Source organism: Castor canadensis, chromosome 11, assembly GCF_047511655.1.
Source record: "Castor canadensis chromosome 11, mCasCan1.hap1v2, whole genome shotgun sequence".
Classification (NCBI taxonomy): domain Eukaryota; kingdom Metazoa; phylum Chordata; class Mammalia; order Rodentia; family Castoridae; genus Castor; species Castor canadensis.
The window spans coordinates 107,054,575-107,072,513 of NC_133396.1; the positions used below are offsets into that span (position 1 = coordinate 107,054,575).

Sequence of the window (17,939 nt, forward strand, 5' to 3'; positions counted from 1 at the left end):
ACCTATCCTCACCCCTCCCTTGTGTGCTCTCACTTTTATCATGTGCTCAAAGTCCAATCCCCTTGTTGTGTTTGCCCTTGATCTAATGTCCACATATGAGGGAGAACATACGATTTTTGGTCTTTTGGGCCAGGCTAACCTCACTCAGAATGATGTTCTCCAATTCCATCCATTTACCAGCGAATGATAACATTTCGTTCTTCTTCATGGCTGCATAAAATTCCATTGTGTATAGATACCACATTTTCTTAATCCATTCGTCAGTGCTGGGGCATCTTGGCTGTTTCCATAACTTGGCTATTGTGAATAGTGCCGCAATAAACATTGTCCCTGGGTTTCTGATGAGAGTTCCCACCCCTCTGCAGAGGGACCTCATGAGTCAGAGTAGCCTGGACAGGGAAAGGCACACAGGGCCTCAGGCCAGGGAGACTAGGTCCAAATCACTCACTAGCTGTGTGTTCTTAGATAGGCAAATTGACCTCTCTGAGCCTGCTTCATCTGAAAATGGGGGTGCATTTGTGATAGAAACACTTTCCTCTGTGACTGAGAGGTCAGATATAATGAAGTAAGGGCTCAACAGATATAATGAGGTGAGGTGTGTGTGGCTCACATGGGGTTTTTTGTTTTTGTTTTGCGATACTGGGGATTGAACCCAGGGTGTCATGCATGAGTGTTCTACTACTTGAGCCATGCCTCCAATCCTGTTGTTTGTATTTTGTTTTTGAGACAGGATCCTGCTAAATTTTACTCTGAGTGGTCTTGAACTCTCAATCCTCTTGCCTCTGCCTTCTGAATAGCTACACCTGGATTATCTGAATATGTTTTTGTACTGGGGTTTGAACTCAGGGCCTCATACTTGCTAAGCAAGCACTGTTCCACTTGAACCACTCTGCCAGCCCTTTTTTGGGTTCAGTATTTTTGATTTAGAGTCTCTTGAATTATTTGCCCTGACTGGCCTCGAACTGAGATCCTCCTGATTGCTGCCTTCTGAGAAGCTAAGGTTACAGGTTTGAGCCACTGGTGCCCAGCTATGAATATGTTTTGATATTTGATTATGATCCCTGCTAGTGACTGAATCATGGCCTCCTCCTGAAATTAATACATTGAAGTCCTTAATTCCTAGTATGACTGTATTTGGAGGTAGAGCTTTTAGGAGCTAAGGTTAAATGAGGTTATAAGGTGAAATCTTAATGTGCTAGGATTTGAAGCCTTCGAAGAAGAGGGAGAAATCTCTTCCTACGCATGCACCAAGGCCACAGGACACAGCAGCATCACTTTCCAGCCCCCCACCCCGGTCCTTTCCTTGATCTTGGACTTTCTAGCCTCCAGAGCAGTGAGAAATAAGTTCCTGTTGTTTAAGCCACCCAGTCTCAAACCCCAGTTGTTATGGCTGGGCTCACACTCAGGGCTTCACACTTGCTAGCCAGGTGCTCTACTACTTGAGCCACCCCTCCAGCCCTTTTTGCTCTGGTTATTTTGGAGATGGGGTCTCACTTTTTGCCCGGGTCTGCCTGGACCTTGATCAATGGCTTTTTGCCATTGATGGGATGACAGACATGCGCCACCATGCCCAGCTTTTTTCTGTTGAGATGAGGGTAATGAAAACCTTTTGCCCAGGTTGGCCTCATTGATATGAGATCCTCCGGATGTCAGCCTCCAGAGTAGCTTGGAATGACTGACACCCGGCATTATTTTTAAAATTATTTTACAGTGTGTGTGTGTGTGTGTGTGTCTGTATGTGTGTGCTGGGGATCAAACCAGTCCCTTGTACATGCGAGGCACGTGGTCTACCATCAAGCTAGACCCTCACCCTGCAGTTTATTTTAGAACATTTTCATTACCCCAAGAAGAAACCTAGTACCCATTAATTTTCACTTCTCATCTTCCCCCTCTCAGCTTCTGGCAACCACCATTCTACTTTTGTTTCTAGGAAGTTGACTTCTCTAGGCACCTCCTAGAAGTGGACTTGTGGACTTGTGAGGGGAGCAAATAACAGAAGTGACTGTCTTAGATAAAGGAGACAGGAAGGCATCCTTAAAAGTAAACATCTAAGGAGATATGAGGAGCAGGCTCCTCTGAGGAGTGAAGCAGGACTCTCACCAAGATAATGAAATACAGCTGTCTTATCCTAGATAAGGGAGGCAGGAAAACATCTTTGAAAACAAACATCTACAGAGATGAGAAGCAGGCGCCTCAAGAAAAGTAACACAGCAAACCTCCCACCAAGATAGCAAACGGTAGCTATAGGTATAAATGGTGGGCCTCAAGGCCAAGGGAGCTGACCAGACCCTCCCAGAATTTCCAGTTCGATAAGGAGAGGGGTGGCCAGCTGGTCGAAGTCAACTAGATGACATCCAATCTCAAATGCAGTTTCAAGGTAGAAGAGGTGACCTACGTCAGGCAGAGTCTTCTATCACTCCTACACTTAAACTATACTAAGGTGTAGCTTTGTTTCACTAAGTCCCCCCATGCAGGGAGCTTTTCTGTCCTTTCAATAAACGTTGTGCTTGCTTAACTCTTAACTACTGGTCTGGCATCTTTTGCCAAGCACAAACTTGGGATCAGCAATCCAGTATCAGCCTCATATATTTGTCTGGCTCATTTCACTTCAAGGTTCATCCCTGCAACAGCTTGTAACAAAACTCCATTATTTTTATATGCCTGAAAAATATTTCATTGTATGGAATATTTTGTTCATGTATTCATGAGATATTGACATTTGGATAGCTTATAGTTTGTCTGTTGTGAACATTCACGTGTAAGGTTTTTTTTGTTTTGTTTTGTGGTATTGGGGTTTGAACTCAGGGCCTCATGCTTGCTATGCAGGTGCTCTACCACTTCAGCCACTCTGCCAGCCCTTTTCTTTTTGTGATGGATTTTTTTCAAGATAGGGTCTCAGGAACTATTTCCCCGGGCTGGCTTCAAACCACAATCCTCCTGATCTCTGCCTCTTTAGTAGCTAGGATTACAGGCTTGAGCCACCTGTGCCTGGCTCATGTGTAAGTTTTTGTATGCCCATGTTTTCCATTCCCTGGGGAACTGTCAAACTCTTACCCAAAACCACTGCAGCATTTACATTCCAAGCACTTTTTATTTCTTCTGGTACTGGGAGTTGAACCCAGAGTCTTGCGCATGCCAGGCAAGTGCTCTGTCACTAATTACACCCCCCCCCAGCCCTTTTACAATTTATTTTGGGGCTGAGTTTCACTATGTAACCCAGGCTGGTCTTGAACTGTGATCCTCCTGCCTCTGCTTCCTGAATACTGGAATTACAAGCATATACCACCATGCCCAGCTAACATTTAACTTTTTGTAGGTTCCAAGACCTTTTGAGAATTTGATTAAAGTTTCCTCTGCGGTACTGGAAAGAAAAAGAAAAACTGTATTATGACTGGGGTCATGACTCATGTGGCAATCGCAAGGCTCTGAGTTTAATCCCTAGCACTGCAAAAAATCAAACAAACATACCTCAGAGGGCAGACCCCATACCCTGAACGTTTGCAGACAGACCCATGCCCCAGTGAGGCAGCCCAGCCCCATCCTGTGCTGCAGAGCACCTAGTAACCTTGACGCTCAAGAAATGCTGTTTGCTGGTGGAGTGGCTCTCATGCTTATTAGCATGAGAGCCTGAGTTCAAATCCTGGTACCCCCAAAAAAGAAAAAAATATGCTGGAAGGATTGATTTGCTCAGTGCTGCCCCTCTTTTTCCCCTTCATAACATCTGAGTTTTGGCCAACCCCAACCAGGCCTCAGGATGCATCTGAGCTTTCACAGCCTCCCCAGGGTTTTCTGGCATAGATTCTCTGCAGTCCCAGCGCGTCCCCCTGGGACCCCCACAGCACACCTGGGCCACTTTCTCCTTCTCAGCCTCACATCAAGCTCTGCATCTCACTCCCACCTGTTTCTCCTGGCTCTGTCCCCATCTGTGCTTGGCAGAATCAGGTCCCTGGATGCACCCACATCCTAATCATCGGGGCCCAGGAGCTAGGTTACATGGCCTGGGGAATCAAGGTCACTAATCAGTTGGTCTTAAACTAAGATTTTTCAGGACTATTTCAAGGGGCCCAATGGTATCCACAAAGATCCTTCAAAGTGGAAAGGAGAGGCAAAGGACAGTAGAGGAACATGTGACCACGAAAAAAAGTCACAGTGGCATAAAGTGTGAAGGCATCTACCTCATATTACTGTCTCTGAAGATGAAGGATGGGGCTGGTGGAGTGGCTCAAACAGTAAAAATGCCTGCCTACCAAGCATGAGGCCCTGAATCCTGAGTTTAAATTCCAGTGCTGCCAAAAAAAAAAAAAAGAGAGAGAAGTTAAAGGATGAAGATCACAGCCAAAGCACACAATACTCTCTAGAAACCAGAGAAGGCCAGGAAACACATTCTCCTCCAGAAGGGAATGTAGCCCTGCCCACACTAGCGTTCAGCCTAGTGATGCCCCCATCAGACATCTGACCTACAGTTGTGAGATAATAATGAGCCTGTTTGAAGCCATTATATTTGCTACAGCAGACATAAGAAACTAATATACCACTGGGCACTGGTGGCTCACACCTGTAATCCTAGCTACTCAGGAGGCAGAGATCAGGAGGATCACAGTTCAAAGCCAGCCTGGGCAAATAGTTTGTGAGACCCTATCTCAAGAAAACTCATCACAAGAAAAGGGTTGGTGGCGTGGCTCAGGTTTAGGCCCTAAGTTCAAGCCCCAGTACCACAAAAAAAAAAAAAAAAAAAAGAAGAAACTAATACAGCATTCATGTCTACATACAATTCCTGATACTGTTACTATATTCATGCCCCCCTTACTTGTTTGTTGTTTTTTTTCCCCTTGCTTGTTTTATATTGTTTTTTATTTTCTTCTGTTGTGGTGGTGGTTTTGTTGTACTGGAGTTTGAACTCAGGGCCTTGTGCTTGCTAGGCTGGAACTCTACTACTTGAGCCACACCATATCCCCAGCCCAACCTAGTTGCTTTTCATGTGTTTCCTCCACTGGGCTGACAGCTCCATGATGGCAGGGACTTTGTTGTGTCCCCTGGTATATGGCTAAAGCCCAGAGCAGAGTCTACCACATGACAGGCTTGCAAGTAATATTGGCTAAGAGAGAGGGCTGGAGGTGTGCCTCAAGTAGTGGAGTACCTGCTTAGTAAGTACAAGGCCCTGAGTTCAAACCCTAGTACCAAAAGGAAAAAGAAAAAAGGTAAGCAAGAAAGAAAGTCAGCTAGGTATGGTGACACATACCTGTAATTTCAGCACTCAGGAGGCTAAGACAGGAGGGGCATGAGATAAAGGCAATCCTGGGTTACACAGCAAGTTGGAGGCCAGTCTGAGCTACATCGTCAGACCTGTGTCAAACAAACAAACAAACAAAAAAGAAACAACAAAGCCAACTGGTTGTATATACCTGTACCCAGAACTCTCTCACTTTGGTCCTTGTTCCTTTCCTTTCGTTTTTTTTTTGCAGTGCTGGAGATTGAACCCAGGGCCTTGCTAGGAAAATGCTTTACCACTGAACTTCACTTCTAGCACACCCCTGTCCTGAGTTCCAACGACACTGCCCCAATGTTGGCGTGCACTCTACACTCTCTTTTGAAGGCTGCCTCTAGCTCAGTCATAACCTGGAACAAAGTGTCAACTCCAAAAGCTCTGAGAAGGCTGTGCAGGACCCCGCCTCACCAGCCAGTCCCTACTCCCCACCTATTCACCACCCTGCTCAGCTGGGCTAACACATTTTCAAGTAAACCCAGAACATCATGTCATTTCAAACTTACATACTTATATGTGTCTTTAAACTTAAATTATGAGCTTTTACCTCCAAAACCCTAATGTCATTATTATAGCTAACAAAATTAACAATTCTTTAATATCATCTGACACCAAATCCATAATCAGATTTCACTGTCTCAAAAAAATTTTTTTTTTTCTATGCTGGGAATTGAACCCTTCCGCATGCTAAACAAGTGTTCTACTGCTGAGCTATCCCTGAGCCCTCAAAAATCTTTTACTGTTTTTTTTCTTTTCCCTCCCCCACTTTTCTTCTTTGCTTCCCTTCTTTTTCTCTTCCCTTTTCTTCTCTTCTTTCATTTTTTTCAATCAAGGTCCATTGGTTACATTTGGTTGTTAATTCTGTTAAGGATCTAATTGGGTTGGCAGAGTGGCTCCAGTGGAAGAGCACCTGCCTATCGTGAGTTCAAACCCCAGTACCACTTATTAAAAAAAAAAAAAAAGGATATAATCAAAAGTAAACAATATTCCCCCATCCCCTACCAGATAAATCACTGAGCAGTTGAAGAGACTAGGTGAATGTTCCACTAGAATCTCCTGCACTCTGAACCTGTGTGCTGGCTTGCTTGGGTGTAAATTCACTCCTGTACAAATGGGTGCTGGCTCTAGAAGCTGGGTTTAGTCAGGTTCCACCTCTAGGTAGAAACATAAATGGTGCATCCTTGCAGGGGACGTATCATGTCTTGTGGCCTTACTTGTGGGGCAGAGATCAGGAGGATCATAGTCTTGGCATAAAAGAGTGAGATACTATTTGAAAAAATAACAAAAGTGGTTGAACACCTGCTCAGCAAGCATGAGGCCCTGAGTTCAAACCCCAGTACCACCAAAAAGAAGAAGAAGAAAAAAAAAGAGCGAGAGAAAAGAAACAAAAAAAGAAACATCTTTTACCAGCTAAATAATCTGGCAACTCTGAAAGCAGAGAAAGCCGAGTTTGCACAGAAAGGAGGGGCAAATGCCTCCTGCTGGTTTTCAGTTGGGAGACAGCAGGCAATGCTGTCTCTTCCTCTAGCTCCTCTCGAACTTCCTCTTTAGTATCCTCTTTAGTGATACCTTTTTTGTTTTTTAATATTCAATGTTTCAATGCATTCATTAATCTTGCTGATGTCTTTTCGCTGCTACCCCATTCTTTGGTATCTTTGCTTTCTGGCACAGTATGTTCCAGGTGCATTCCAAGTATTTCCTGCCCCTGACCTGGAATCAACTCTTCTTCCAAGGAGCTGAATGCCAGTTCTCAGAGCTCACAGCTACTTCATTGTCCTTTGCTTCTAGGCTTTTTTTTTTTTGGGTGACATTTTGCAGAATATTCCCTACCTTTCCCTCTCATGCTAGGGCCTCACACATGCATGCTAGGCAAGGAGTTTTTTCTTTCTTCTTTTTTTTTTTTAGATAGGGTTGCTATGTTTCCAAGGCTGGTTTTTGAACTCCTAGATGCAGGCAATACTCCTGCTTCAGCCTTCTGTGTAGCTTAGTAGCTGGGACCACAGTCATGGGCTAGAATTTTTACCTATTTTATACTTGTATACTTGTATCTTTTTTTGTGTGTGTGGTACTGAGGTTTGAACTCAGGGCCTCACATTTGCTAGGCAGGTGTTCTACCACACTGAGCCATGCCCCCAGCCCTTTTTGGCTTTTTAGTTATTTTTCTGAAAGACTCTCTTGTTTTTGCCCTGGGCTGGCTTTGTACTATGCTGGACTTCACCTCTTGAGTAGCTGGGATTACAGGGCTGTACCACCACTTGGTTCCTTCTAATATTGTTTGCTCTGGAAATATTGATTCTTAATATGTGTGTTGTTGTATAATATGTTGTAACAATAACATCAATATTACACATACAATACCCAGTGAAATGTAATGTACCTTTATTTTTCTGTAGGGAAATGCTAACTCCAGCAAGAATCTCACTGTACAAACAAAAAATCTGTTCTTTATCACAATTTAAAATATTTGTGCTTCAAAGGATACTTTTCATAAGGAACTAAAAAGACAACCTACAGGGAGGGGGTGGGGGAAGGGGGTAGAAATGACCCAAGCCTTGTATGCACATATGAATAATAAAACAATAATAATAAAAAAAAGAAAACCTACAGAATGTGTCCAAAGGAAAAAAAAACGTAAACTTCAATGATTAAAAAAAATGAACATTCCCAGGCCTGGGGTGGTGGCCCAATCTGTAATCAAGCACTGTGGAGGAGGAGGCTGGAGGACTGTGAGTTTGAGGCCAGCTTGGGGTACATAATGAGACCCTGCCTCAAAAAGCAGAATCAAAAACCTTGTACATGCACACGGAAAGCAGTATTATTATTCAAATAGCCGAAAGGCAGAAACAGCGCAACACATGGATGGATAGGCAAAATGTGGTATATCTACACACTGGAACATTACTCAGCCATACAATGGAATGAATACTGACACACTCTACAACGTGGATGAACCCTGAAAATACTATGTTACGTGAAAGAAGCCAGCCACAAGAGACCATCTATTCTATGCTTCCATTTACATGAAATGTCTAGAATAGGTAAATCCAGAGAGACAGAAAGTAGTAATTAGCAAGGGTGAGAAAGGAATGGATAATGATTGCTAATGGATAGGGATTTTTTTCTGGGATGATGAAAATAGTCTCAGTTAAAGAGTTGTTGTGGTTGGACAACTTTGTGGATGTACTAAAAGCACTGAAATTTTGCTATTTAAAAGGAGCACACTCTTTTGTTTTGCCGAGGGTTGGTCTTCCAGACCCGAGGTCTAGGATCTTCACGCCTAGCATCTGGAGTAACTGGGACTACAGGCGCGCACTGCACGACTGGATAAAGGATAGCTTGTAGTTCAACTTTTAAACTTTCTGCTGAGGGCGTGACTCAAGTGGTACGCCTGCCTAGCAAGTACGAGGCCCTGAGTTCAAACCCCAGTACCACTGCCAAAAAAAAAAATTCTTAGGTTGGAGTGACGATCAGTGGTGGAACACTTGCCTAGCATTTGTGAATTCGCGGGTTCCATCCCCAGCCAAGCAAAGAAAAATAATTCTCGGTTGTTTGAGGCTCACAGAGGCTCAGAGAAAACAACATTGGTACGTCAGCCCCGCCCTGCAGCTTGTCTTTCTACCTGGTCCTCGGGTTCCCGCGGCTGCGCACAAGTGGAAAGGAGCCTTTCCTGGGTCTGCGGCGCGGGGCAGCTCGCCCCGCCCCCGCAGGATGGCCCCTCCCATTTCCCCTGCTTGCCCCGCCTCCCTCGAGCGCCGAGCCGGCCGGGCGTCTGCGCATGCGCTTTCCTAGAACCACCTGGGCGGGTCCTACTGGTGTGTTCTATTCCGACAACGCCCAATTTGGGAAGTTTTTGCCGAGACCCACCGAGAGCGGTATCGTTGTCACCTGAGGGGGCCTCCCTGGTTTTCCCAGCCACCTCCCTGCTCGGTGGGGCTCCATCGGCGCCCCCGGGCGTCTGGGCTTGTTTTCCCGTGGGCCTGTAAAGCTGCAGCCCAGCGGGTAGAGGGACAGCGCCAGGGAGCAGCGGTCGGCCAACTTCGTCAAGGCCACTAAGTAAATAGTTATGCTTTGCAGCCATGCGGTCTCAGCCCTGACTACTGGGCTCTGCTATTGTAGCACAAAAGCAGCCACAGACAATTACAAAGGAATGAAGGTGGCTGTGTTCCAGTAAAACTTTGTTCATGGACACTGAAAACTTAACCCTTACAATTTGTGATTTTTCTCAAACCACCTAAAAATATAAAAGCCCTTCTTAGTCCACTGGCTCTACAAAAACAGGCAGCATAGCTCCTGCCTTAAGACAGGTTTGGGATGGAGGTGTTCCTTTACTCCCTTTTTTGCCAAGGACACGTGACCCTAAGTCTCCCAGGGAAGACTTCACAGACAGGACTAGGAACATTGCAGTGATTCGAAGACCCGATGAGACAGACGTCCCAGTTTTTCCACTGCAGTGTTTCAGTGGTTGACTCACCTCCAGAAAAAGGGAACTATCTTAAGTCCAGCTCAGTTTTTCTCTGCAATTTATCTCATAATCCTATTTAATTTTATTTCAGTTTGGGTGAGAAAACAATTCTTTTAAAATTTACTTTTAATTGTGGTAAGATGAAAAATCTAATTGTTCTGCAATGAGTCAGCCTGGTCCTTAAACACTTGAGAATAAAACCCCTGCCTTGAAGAAACCGCAGAACACCTGCTTGCAAACTCTCCACTTGTACCTCTAGTTGTAGCCTCTGTGACTGGAGCAGGGCCATGTCTGAACACAGGACTGGAGAGTGCCAGTCCCAGTTCCTGGCTTGGGCCACTGTGGTGGAGTCCCCTTCTGACAGGCTGGACTTGCTAAAGTGGAGACATCAGATGGCACAACCCACATTACACTTGGTATGTGGTGTTTGCCGTGAGGTGTGAAGTCAGGATCTAGGTCAGCACCATTCTGTGCAAATATGTGACCCATGTAATTCTAGATGTTCTAGTAGCCACATTTTAAAAAGCAAGAGAGAAATTAATTTTAATGTTTTATTTATCCTATGGAGTATTTCAGCATGTAAGCAATATATATTTTTGTTTGCTTTTGAGACATGGGTCTTGCTGTTTCCCAGCCTGGCCTTGAACTCAAGGCTCAAGTGATCCTCTGGCCTCAGCCTTCTGAGTGGCAGGGACTACAGCTGTGTATCACCTTGCTGGCCATAAAGTAATTAATAAATTATTTTAATTCTACAAAAATGTAAAAAAATTTTTTGTGGCACTGAGGCTTGAACTCAGGGCCTTCTTGAGCTACTCTGACAGCCCTTTTTGTGATGGGTCTCCAAACTATTTATCTGGGCTGGCTTCGAACCACGATCCTCCTGATCTCTGCCTCCTGAGTAGCTAGGATTACAGGCATCTCTACAAAATCTTTTACACCCCGTGTGTACTGCATATTTACAGCATTCCACTCTTGACTGGCCACATTTCAAGCATTCAGTAGCCACATGTGCCTAGCAGCTCCCACATCAGAGAGTACAGATTTAGATCAAATGAAACAGGAAGTGTGATGATATCTGTGTGTGATTCCAGAAGGGAGGAGACAGTTGCTTAGCTTCTGGGCCTGGGAGACCTAGGTTATAAGAAGACAGCCAAAGGAGAGCCCTTCTGGACTGGAGGTGTGGCTCAAGGAGTAGAGCACCTGCTCTGCAAGTGTGAAGGCCTGAGTTCAAACCCCAGTCCCGCCAAAAAAAGAGGAGAGGCCCAGCTACAAGCCAACTGGTCACCTCCCCGCCCACTCCACCCAGGCATACCCTTACTGTTGCATGCTTCCTAGGCCAGTGTTGAAAGGTGGTCAGTGTGAGGATGTCACCTATATCTTAACTAGCATGTGCTCAATTGTCAGTGAGGCTGCACTGGACTTGGAGGCTTAACAAGCTGCTAGTTTTGGAACAGGAGGGCTGGTCAGAGGTGTGTCTTTTGACCACCCATGTTGGGGAGAAGGGTGTGACAACCCAAAGGAAAGTAGAACATTTTGAGCCCCCTCCCTGCTAGCTCAGAACCGAGAGGCACTGTAGTTCCTAGAAGATACAGGTGCTTCATTATTTAAACCTTTTGAATGGTGAATTTTGTGGGCATCTCATTCAGAGACCAAAGAGAGGCCTTTTTTCTTTGCTTCCTACCATCTCCCTGGCTGATGCATACATGCAGGTGCTCAGAGCCCTACTCTAGGGGCTACCGTCAAATTCTCCAATTCTACTGTCTGACCATGACTGGCCAGGAACAGGGACACTGGAGTTCCAAGACTGAGAGACTCCACCCTTTCCCTCTTGACTGGCTTCTCAGAGAGCTGTGAGGGGGAGGAGACTCGAGGCCATCCAACACCCCTAATCTTAAATTTGTTTTGCCTGATTGGGACTTCCCCAGGCCCTAACCACACCTGATGCTGTGGAGGAGTGTGGGCTGGTGATAGGGGGCAGCATTTCTGGGTGCCTCTGTCCTTCTTGAACCAAACCTTAGGACCCTCCAGCTTCCCAGACAGCAGTGAGGGCCCTGCCCTCAAGAGAGGGTGTATAGGATTCACCAGAGCACAAATATCACTCACTAGGGCCCTTCCCAGAACCTGGATTGGATAGGGTCACATTGAGAGGAGAGAGCAAGGTCCAGACCTCAGGCTCAGGCCCACATAAAATCAGGGTTTGTGGCTCCAAGGAGAAAGCAGCTCCATACACAGACTCAAGAGAAGGATACCGCAGATTGGAAAGACATCCAGACTGCCTCTGGCCCCATTTATTACAAAATAATGACAATTGATATATAAAACATCCCTGCCACCCCTAATATCACCCACAATGGCCTGTACCCCTCAGAGTACCTCCCATAGGGTACGAAAGGTCTCAGACTCGTAGGTCCCCAGCCAGGAGGGCGCTATACCGGGCAGGTGTGAGAGGGAGGTAGGCACCCACAGCTTGGTCCAGAATGTAGAGGACATCAGACAGTGTGCTAGGATCAAAGCCTTCACTTGCCATCCGAACCTTCTGTTGTTTGAAGGTCTCAGTGGTGGCCAAAGACTCCTGGGGAGAGGATGGGGTAACAAAAGCCGTAGGCCCAGCTGGTTCAGATGAGTTGCCCAAGAATTTTGTTAAGGGGAAAGTCTGGGGAAAGGACATGAGGTAAAGTTAAGGGGAGGAAGAGATGACAGGGCAGAGAACAGGGCATGGACAGCCTGGCTGGGAAGGAGTTGTTCCTTCTCTTCACGGAGTATTTTACGTGGGGTCCCTTCGTGGAGTTGAAGAACTGTTGTACATCTGTGGGGTGAGGGGTGGGGCAGAATCAATTACCTGGAGTCTTAGGAACCGAGGACGGGCATAAGGTGGCAGGTTCTCAGAAACATGGGTGTAAAGCTGCACAAGGTCCAGAGCGTGGGGGGGACGAAGAACCACGGCTGCCATTCCAGCCTTGCCTTCGTGCCCTGGCAGGTGTGGAAAGCAGCAGCGTGACCACTCCGTGGCTGACCCCCGGAAAGCCCTGTGCTCCTTGTGCCCAAGCATTCCCATCTAGGATGGCGGGCCAATCACCTCTCCCACCTTCCATGCCTACACACCTGGCACAGTGACTCCATAGACATTCACCTCCTGAAGGAAGTCCAGGGCCTCAAGGACCTGGGCCACCTCAGTGGTGGCTACGTTCTCCCCCTTCCACCTGTTGGAGAAGAGACATCTGAAACGGGGGACTGGGTCCAGGGCTTGGGAGCTTAGCGGGGAGAAATGCCACTGTCATAGGGACTGATATTTATGAGATCTGAGAACAAGACACGGACATGAACCTGGGTGGAAAATTAGGAAGCACAGGCTTGGGTCACAGGGATCAGATGTCTGGGTTTATGTCTGTAATCCTAGGTGGCTGGGAGGTGGAGACAAGGAGGATCACAGTTTAATGCCAGTCCAGGCAAAAAGTTTGAGAGGCCCTATGGCAATCAATAAAAAGCTGGATGTGGTGGTGCATGCCTGTCACCCCAGATACACTGGAAGCATACATAGGAGGATGGTGGTCTAGGCTTGTCCAAGCATAAAATGAGACGTCATCTCAAAAATAACGAGAGCAGCAAGGCTGGTGGAGTGGTTCAAGTGGTAGAGCGCCTGCCTAGAAAGTGCAAGGCCCTGAGTTCAAACTCAGTACCTCAAAAAAAAAAAAAAATTAGAAAGTTATGAGCAGGTACCTGAAGGTGTCTCCAGTACGATCGTGGAAACGAAGAAAGCCTTGGTTATCACAGACCATCAGGTCCCCGGTGTTGAAGAAAACATCCCCAGGCTGGAAGACATCCTTCAGCAGCTTTCCCTGGGCCAGTTCTGGCCCCCCAGCGTAGCCCAGGAATGGGGACTGCTGGCTCACTGGGGCCACCAACAGCCCTGGCTCACCTGGCAGAGTCACTGGGGTCAGGAATGGCTGCTTACCTCACCCAGAGCCTCTTGGTACCCACTCCATCCTAATCACCAATTCTAATCCTCATTTGCCAGCTTCACCACCCTGGTTATAACCCTCCCCCGACCAGCACAAACCTGGAGATGTGGCTACACAGTGCCCCTGGGCCTGCCGAACTGGTTCCCCTGTGGTGACATCATAGCGAATCAAAGAGAAGGGGAAGACACGCTAGGGGAAGGGAGACCCAGCACCGGGTCATTTTGGTTGCAGGGATGAGCCCCCACTTTGTTCCAGCCCTTTAGTTCCATGGGTTCTCAGATTCCTGTCTGCCCCTCACCTTGTAAAGCCAGGAGGCACGTCCCACAGCTCCCTGTTGTCCTATGTAGTTGAAAGTGGCCACATTGCCCTCTGTCAGTCCATATGTCTCTAGCACCTGCAGGGGCCCAAAGCGCCGTACAAACCGCTCCCAGGTGTCTGGGCGTAGCCCACTGCCCACTGCCAGCCGCACTTTATGGCCATGTTCTGCCTTGTTCTGAGATGAATGGGAGAGAGGCAGGAGCTTCAACACCAAGGTGACTGCCCCTATTCCTCATCCCCTGGGACCCTCCCACCGTCACCTCCTTCACACACCCCAAGCATCAGATGGCCTATGCCATCTCAGACTCCATGCTTCCTCTCCCTCCAACTTCCAGACAACGGCCTCACTGTCTCCGTCATCTGTCCTGCTCCCTGTGACCCAGCCTTGTGTCAGCAGCTTTGCCTACGCACCGGGGGCTGGTTGACGAGGTATCGGCACAACTCGCCGATGTACTGGAACACAGTCACCCTGTGCTGCTGGCAGTCCTCCCAGAATTGGCCAGCTGAGAACTTGGACTTCAGCACTACGGTGGCCCCTGTCAGAAGTGCGGAGGGTGGGAGGAAGGAGATGAGGTTAAGAGTTCAACCTTACCTTCCCAGACACCAGCCTTCCCTGTGGTGCTATTCTCTGAGAAGGACCTGCTGGCAGACTCACACCTTCAGTAGGCCATGCTGGCTTCCTTTTCTTTTAATGCCCTTCTCTTGCTTCTCAAGCCCAACTATTCCATCCTGGTACCCTGGTTCCCAAGTCCCACATCCTTCTCTATCTGCCTCTTCCTAGACTGACTCTTGCTTTGTCGCTGAGCCTGGAGTTGTGTGAACTGCAAGCCTCCCTGACTGCTCAGTCTGTGGACCTGAGGGGGTACCTCCGTACCAGGGGGTCCTGGAGAGTAGGGCTTGCCTCCTCTCTACCGTTAAGAACTCAGTACAAATCCCCAACAAATCATGCTACAGTGGGTACTTGATGAGTCAAGGTGCATGGGGGAGACTGACCAATGCCCAAGCAACCCACAATGCCCAACAAGGATCCAGACATGTGGTAGAGTGGGAGAGTAAGGTAGATCACGTCCTCCTGGTGGACACCGCACAGCTGGTAGAACGCCTGGCACTGCAGGATCTTCATATGACTGATCCGAGCAGCCTTAGGGAGGCCTGTGGGGTGGCACAAGGAGGGCTATCAGGGGGAGGGTCTGAGCCCCAAGCCCTAGGTCTGTGTCCCCTGCCAGGGATCCCATAGAGAGAGGAAGAAAGAGAACAGAAGCTGACATAGGAAGGAGGAAGGCAAGGCTGTCCTGGAAATGTGGGTTACTTTGGAGGAGGTGGAGAGGAGGACTGAAGAGAGAGGCTGTGTCTGGGATGGGCATCCTTCCTTGGAAATTTGAAAGAGTGGCCTGGAAGCTGAAGAGGTCCCAGTTCCTGTTCCCAGACCCCACCTTCCTCTACCTTAGTTTCTGGGAAGCACCTTACCCGTGGTGCCAGAGGTGAAGATGTACAGGCACGTGTCCGTTATGCTCCGCGGGGCAGAGAGGTATCCGGGCACTGGCCCATTCTCTTGGGCTGCTGCCTCAGCCAGCAAATCGCTAATTCCTGCAAATTGTGCTTCTGGGCCTGTAGCCCACAGGTGGAGCCCCATAGCTCTCAGGGCGGGCAGGTCGGGCTCCAGGGACTCCAGGAACTCTAGAAAGGTAGGCAAGCACAGCTCTGCGGCTCTGCCCCACCCAGAAACCTTTCTCATCCCTTAGCCAAGTTCCCCGAGCCTCTCCACACTGCTCTTGGATGAGGATGGAGAGTATAGACATTCCATCAAGGGTCTGGGACCTGGAGCCCGACTCCTTGGGGGGACCAGATTCAGCACCATCCCTTCGCAAACTCAAAGACTCCTATCTGCCCTCAGGAAGATAGATAGTTCGGCTCCCGAGGCCCAGGACTAGCCCAGGCCCCTTCCTAACCCAGACACACATCTCTGGCGGAGCTGGGGGTGGGGGAAGGCTGGCCCCGCCCTGGTCAGTTTGTCGCTCCAATCTTACCTGGCGCCAGCACAAGCGCGCGCGCGCCGCAGCTGCGGAGGCAGTGCAACAGGGGACCTCGGCGCAGGGCGGTGGGCACAAAGGCTGTGCGCAGGCCAGCCTTGGCCAGCCCGAACCAGAGCCATAGGAATTCTGGGCTGGCGGGGAGAAGCAACGCCACGGTCGCCCCGGGTGCCAGAGGGGTCGCAGCTCCTCCACCTCTGGCCGCCCCATCCTCTTCACATTCCGCAAGCCCCGCACCGCTTCCGGCCGCTGCGTCTCTGGCGCCTTGCGCCTCCTGTTCTATCTCTCCGCCGCCCCAGCCCCGGCCCCAGCCCCGCGCGCGCAGGAAGGCGCGCGCAGCCCGGTTGCTCTCGCGCTCCGCCGCCGCGTAGCTGAAGCGCCGCGTGCCGTGAATGAGAAAGGGGTGTGCGGGGCGCTGCCGAGCCAGTTGCGCAAGGCGCCAAGCCAGGCTGCAGCCCCCGTCGGGACTTTCTGGGTCGGCGGCAGCCGCGGCCAGCGCACGAGCTCTAAGAGCTCTTTTGCAGCGGAGAGCGCGGACCGTGAAGGCCAAGTCCGCCAAGAGCCAGCGCAATTGAGGCCAGAAGTGGAGCTTCAGCAGCAGCAGGAGGGGCAGCAGCAGCAGCAGGGGCAGCAGAAGGAGGGCAGCCATGGTGCCCTCCTCCGCTCGGCACCGTTCGGCTCCCGATACACGCAAACCACCCTAGTGACCCTTCTTGAAAAACGGCCCGCTCGTTCTTGAGATCTCGCCTCCGCGGGAGCGCGCGTGCGCTGGCAACACGCCCCTTCCCACCCAGCGCCCCCACCAGTGAGTGTGTATCGGGGGGGGCGGCTCAGCCTCACGGCCCTCCCCACTGCCTACGCCCCGCCCTAGGCATTCGCTCCCGGACTTCTCCGGCAGCTCGCGGCCTGCACTCTTGTCATGTCTTGGGCGTGCTGAAGCCTTTTCTCAATCCCAGGGTCGTGCACGTCCCGCTTTGAGTTTTCTCCTCTTGGGAGGTTTAGGCTTCTGGCTGGACTGTGGTGTACCGGTCTAAGAGCCAGGGCATTTGGGCCGCAGTCCATCTTTCCCTCAAGTTTTCATTTTCACCCGTGATAGGAGGGTTTCTTTTGCTTTCTCTCAAAGGAAACTGAAAAACTTGGCCCCTGGCCCATCGGTTCTGCATGTCCCAGCATGACAGCTAGACCCATGCGTTCCCTCCAGCTCCCAGCAGCAGTAGTACCTCCAGGAGGTGGGTGGGGGCCCCAGAGTTAAGTAGGGGAAAGATGGAGGCCCAGACTGCTAGATTTCTGCAGGGCCATGACGGAAGTCCCACCCTTTGGGCAAGGGTACAGTAATTGGGCCATCCATCCATGCTGGCTTTAATTGAGGCAGTGGAAACTGGGGAAGGAGAAAGGAAGGAAAAAGGGGCCTCTGATAGTTTAGGTTTTCAAAGGAGTAGCAGCTTTGAAGTTGTGGAGAGCCTGGCTCGCTAAACAGGTAGCAGTGCAGGCTGAATGAAAGGAGCTATCTGCATTGAGCCCAACTCACTCCTCTCTCCTCAGCAGGTCTCCAATCTCTCTGGACAGGAGGGGAACAAAAAGCACAGCCAAGGAATTCTTCTGGGGGTACTCGGGAACCAACAAGTGGCCAGACTGGAAAAGGGTCTCCCCCCCAGACACACTTTTTTCCTTCTAAACACAAGGTGAAGCTCCCTCCTTGCTGAGCAGTTGGTAAGCAAGCAGACTTAATAAACTGGAGTGAGCTGGACAAATACTAACTTTTGGAGGAGCAGTTTCTTGATAAGCAATGGGCAAAGATAGACATCTGCCTACAGGGCAATCAGTTTCCCCAGGGACAGGTCAGTGCCTGGCTCACACCTCCACTGGTAGTGGGAAGGATTTGGGGGAGGGCAAAGCCAAGTCTCTCC

General features: G+C 49.2%; 1 protein-coding gene and 2 long non-coding RNA genes across 4 annotated transcripts; 1 reads left to right on the forward strand and 2 right to left on the reverse strand.

Moving 5' to 3' along the window:
- Positions 1-3,071: 3,071 nt before the first annotated feature.
- LOC109688005 (uncharacterized) lies at positions 3,072-8,948 on the reverse strand. Its single transcript, XR_002212539.2, has 4 exons — positions 8,883-8,948; positions 5,240-5,343; positions 4,176-4,286; positions 3,072-3,361 (listed from the first exon to the last, which is right to left on the reverse strand). It is a non-coding gene; the product is annotated as an uncharacterized lncRNA (long non-coding RNA).
- Positions 8,949-11,980: 3,032 nt separating this feature from the next.
- On the reverse strand, positions 11,981-16,834 carry Slc27a3 (solute carrier family 27 member 3). 2 transcript variants are annotated; one of them, XM_020166289.2, is made up of 10 exons: positions 16,030-16,834; positions 15,470-15,679; positions 14,996-15,154; positions 14,414-14,538; positions 13,983-14,177; positions 13,783-13,873; positions 13,443-13,641; positions 12,828-12,925; positions 12,565-12,695; positions 11,981-12,297 (listed from the first exon to the last, which is right to left on the reverse strand). In XM_020166289.2, the coding sequence occupies exons 1-10, from the start codon at positions 16,679-16,681 to the stop codon at positions 12,121-12,123; spliced, it is 2,037 nt and encodes a 678-aa protein (XP_020021878.1). In that variant the 5' UTR covers positions 16,682-16,834; the 3' UTR covers positions 11,981-12,120. The 2 variants fall into 2 exon arrangements, with proteins under 2 accessions (XP_020021878.1, XP_073904155.1); XM_074048054.1 differs by having other exon boundaries at positions 15,470-15,701; positions 16,030-16,379.
- LOC141413911 (uncharacterized) lies at positions 16,705-17,785 on the forward strand. Its single transcript, XR_012438932.1, has 2 exons — positions 16,705-16,837; positions 17,575-17,785. It is a non-coding gene; the product is annotated as an uncharacterized lncRNA (long non-coding RNA).
- Positions 17,786-17,939: the final 154 nt, after the last annotated feature.

Bases quoted from the DNA above. Each gene is read 5' to 3' on its own strand.
- Slc27a3 (XM_020166289.2), bottom strand. From the start codon at position 16,681: ATGGCTGCCCTCCTTCTGCTGCCCCTGCTGCTGCTGCTGCCCCTCCTG. The intron at 15,155-15,469 runs GTAAGGTGCTTC...GCCACCCCACAG, and splicing joins CTTCACCTCTGGCACCACGG to GCCTCCCTAAGGCTGCTCGG. The intron at 14,178-14,413 runs GTGCGTAGGCAA...CATTCATCTCAG, and splicing joins ACCTCGTCAACCAGCCCCCG to AACAAGGCAGAACATGGCCA.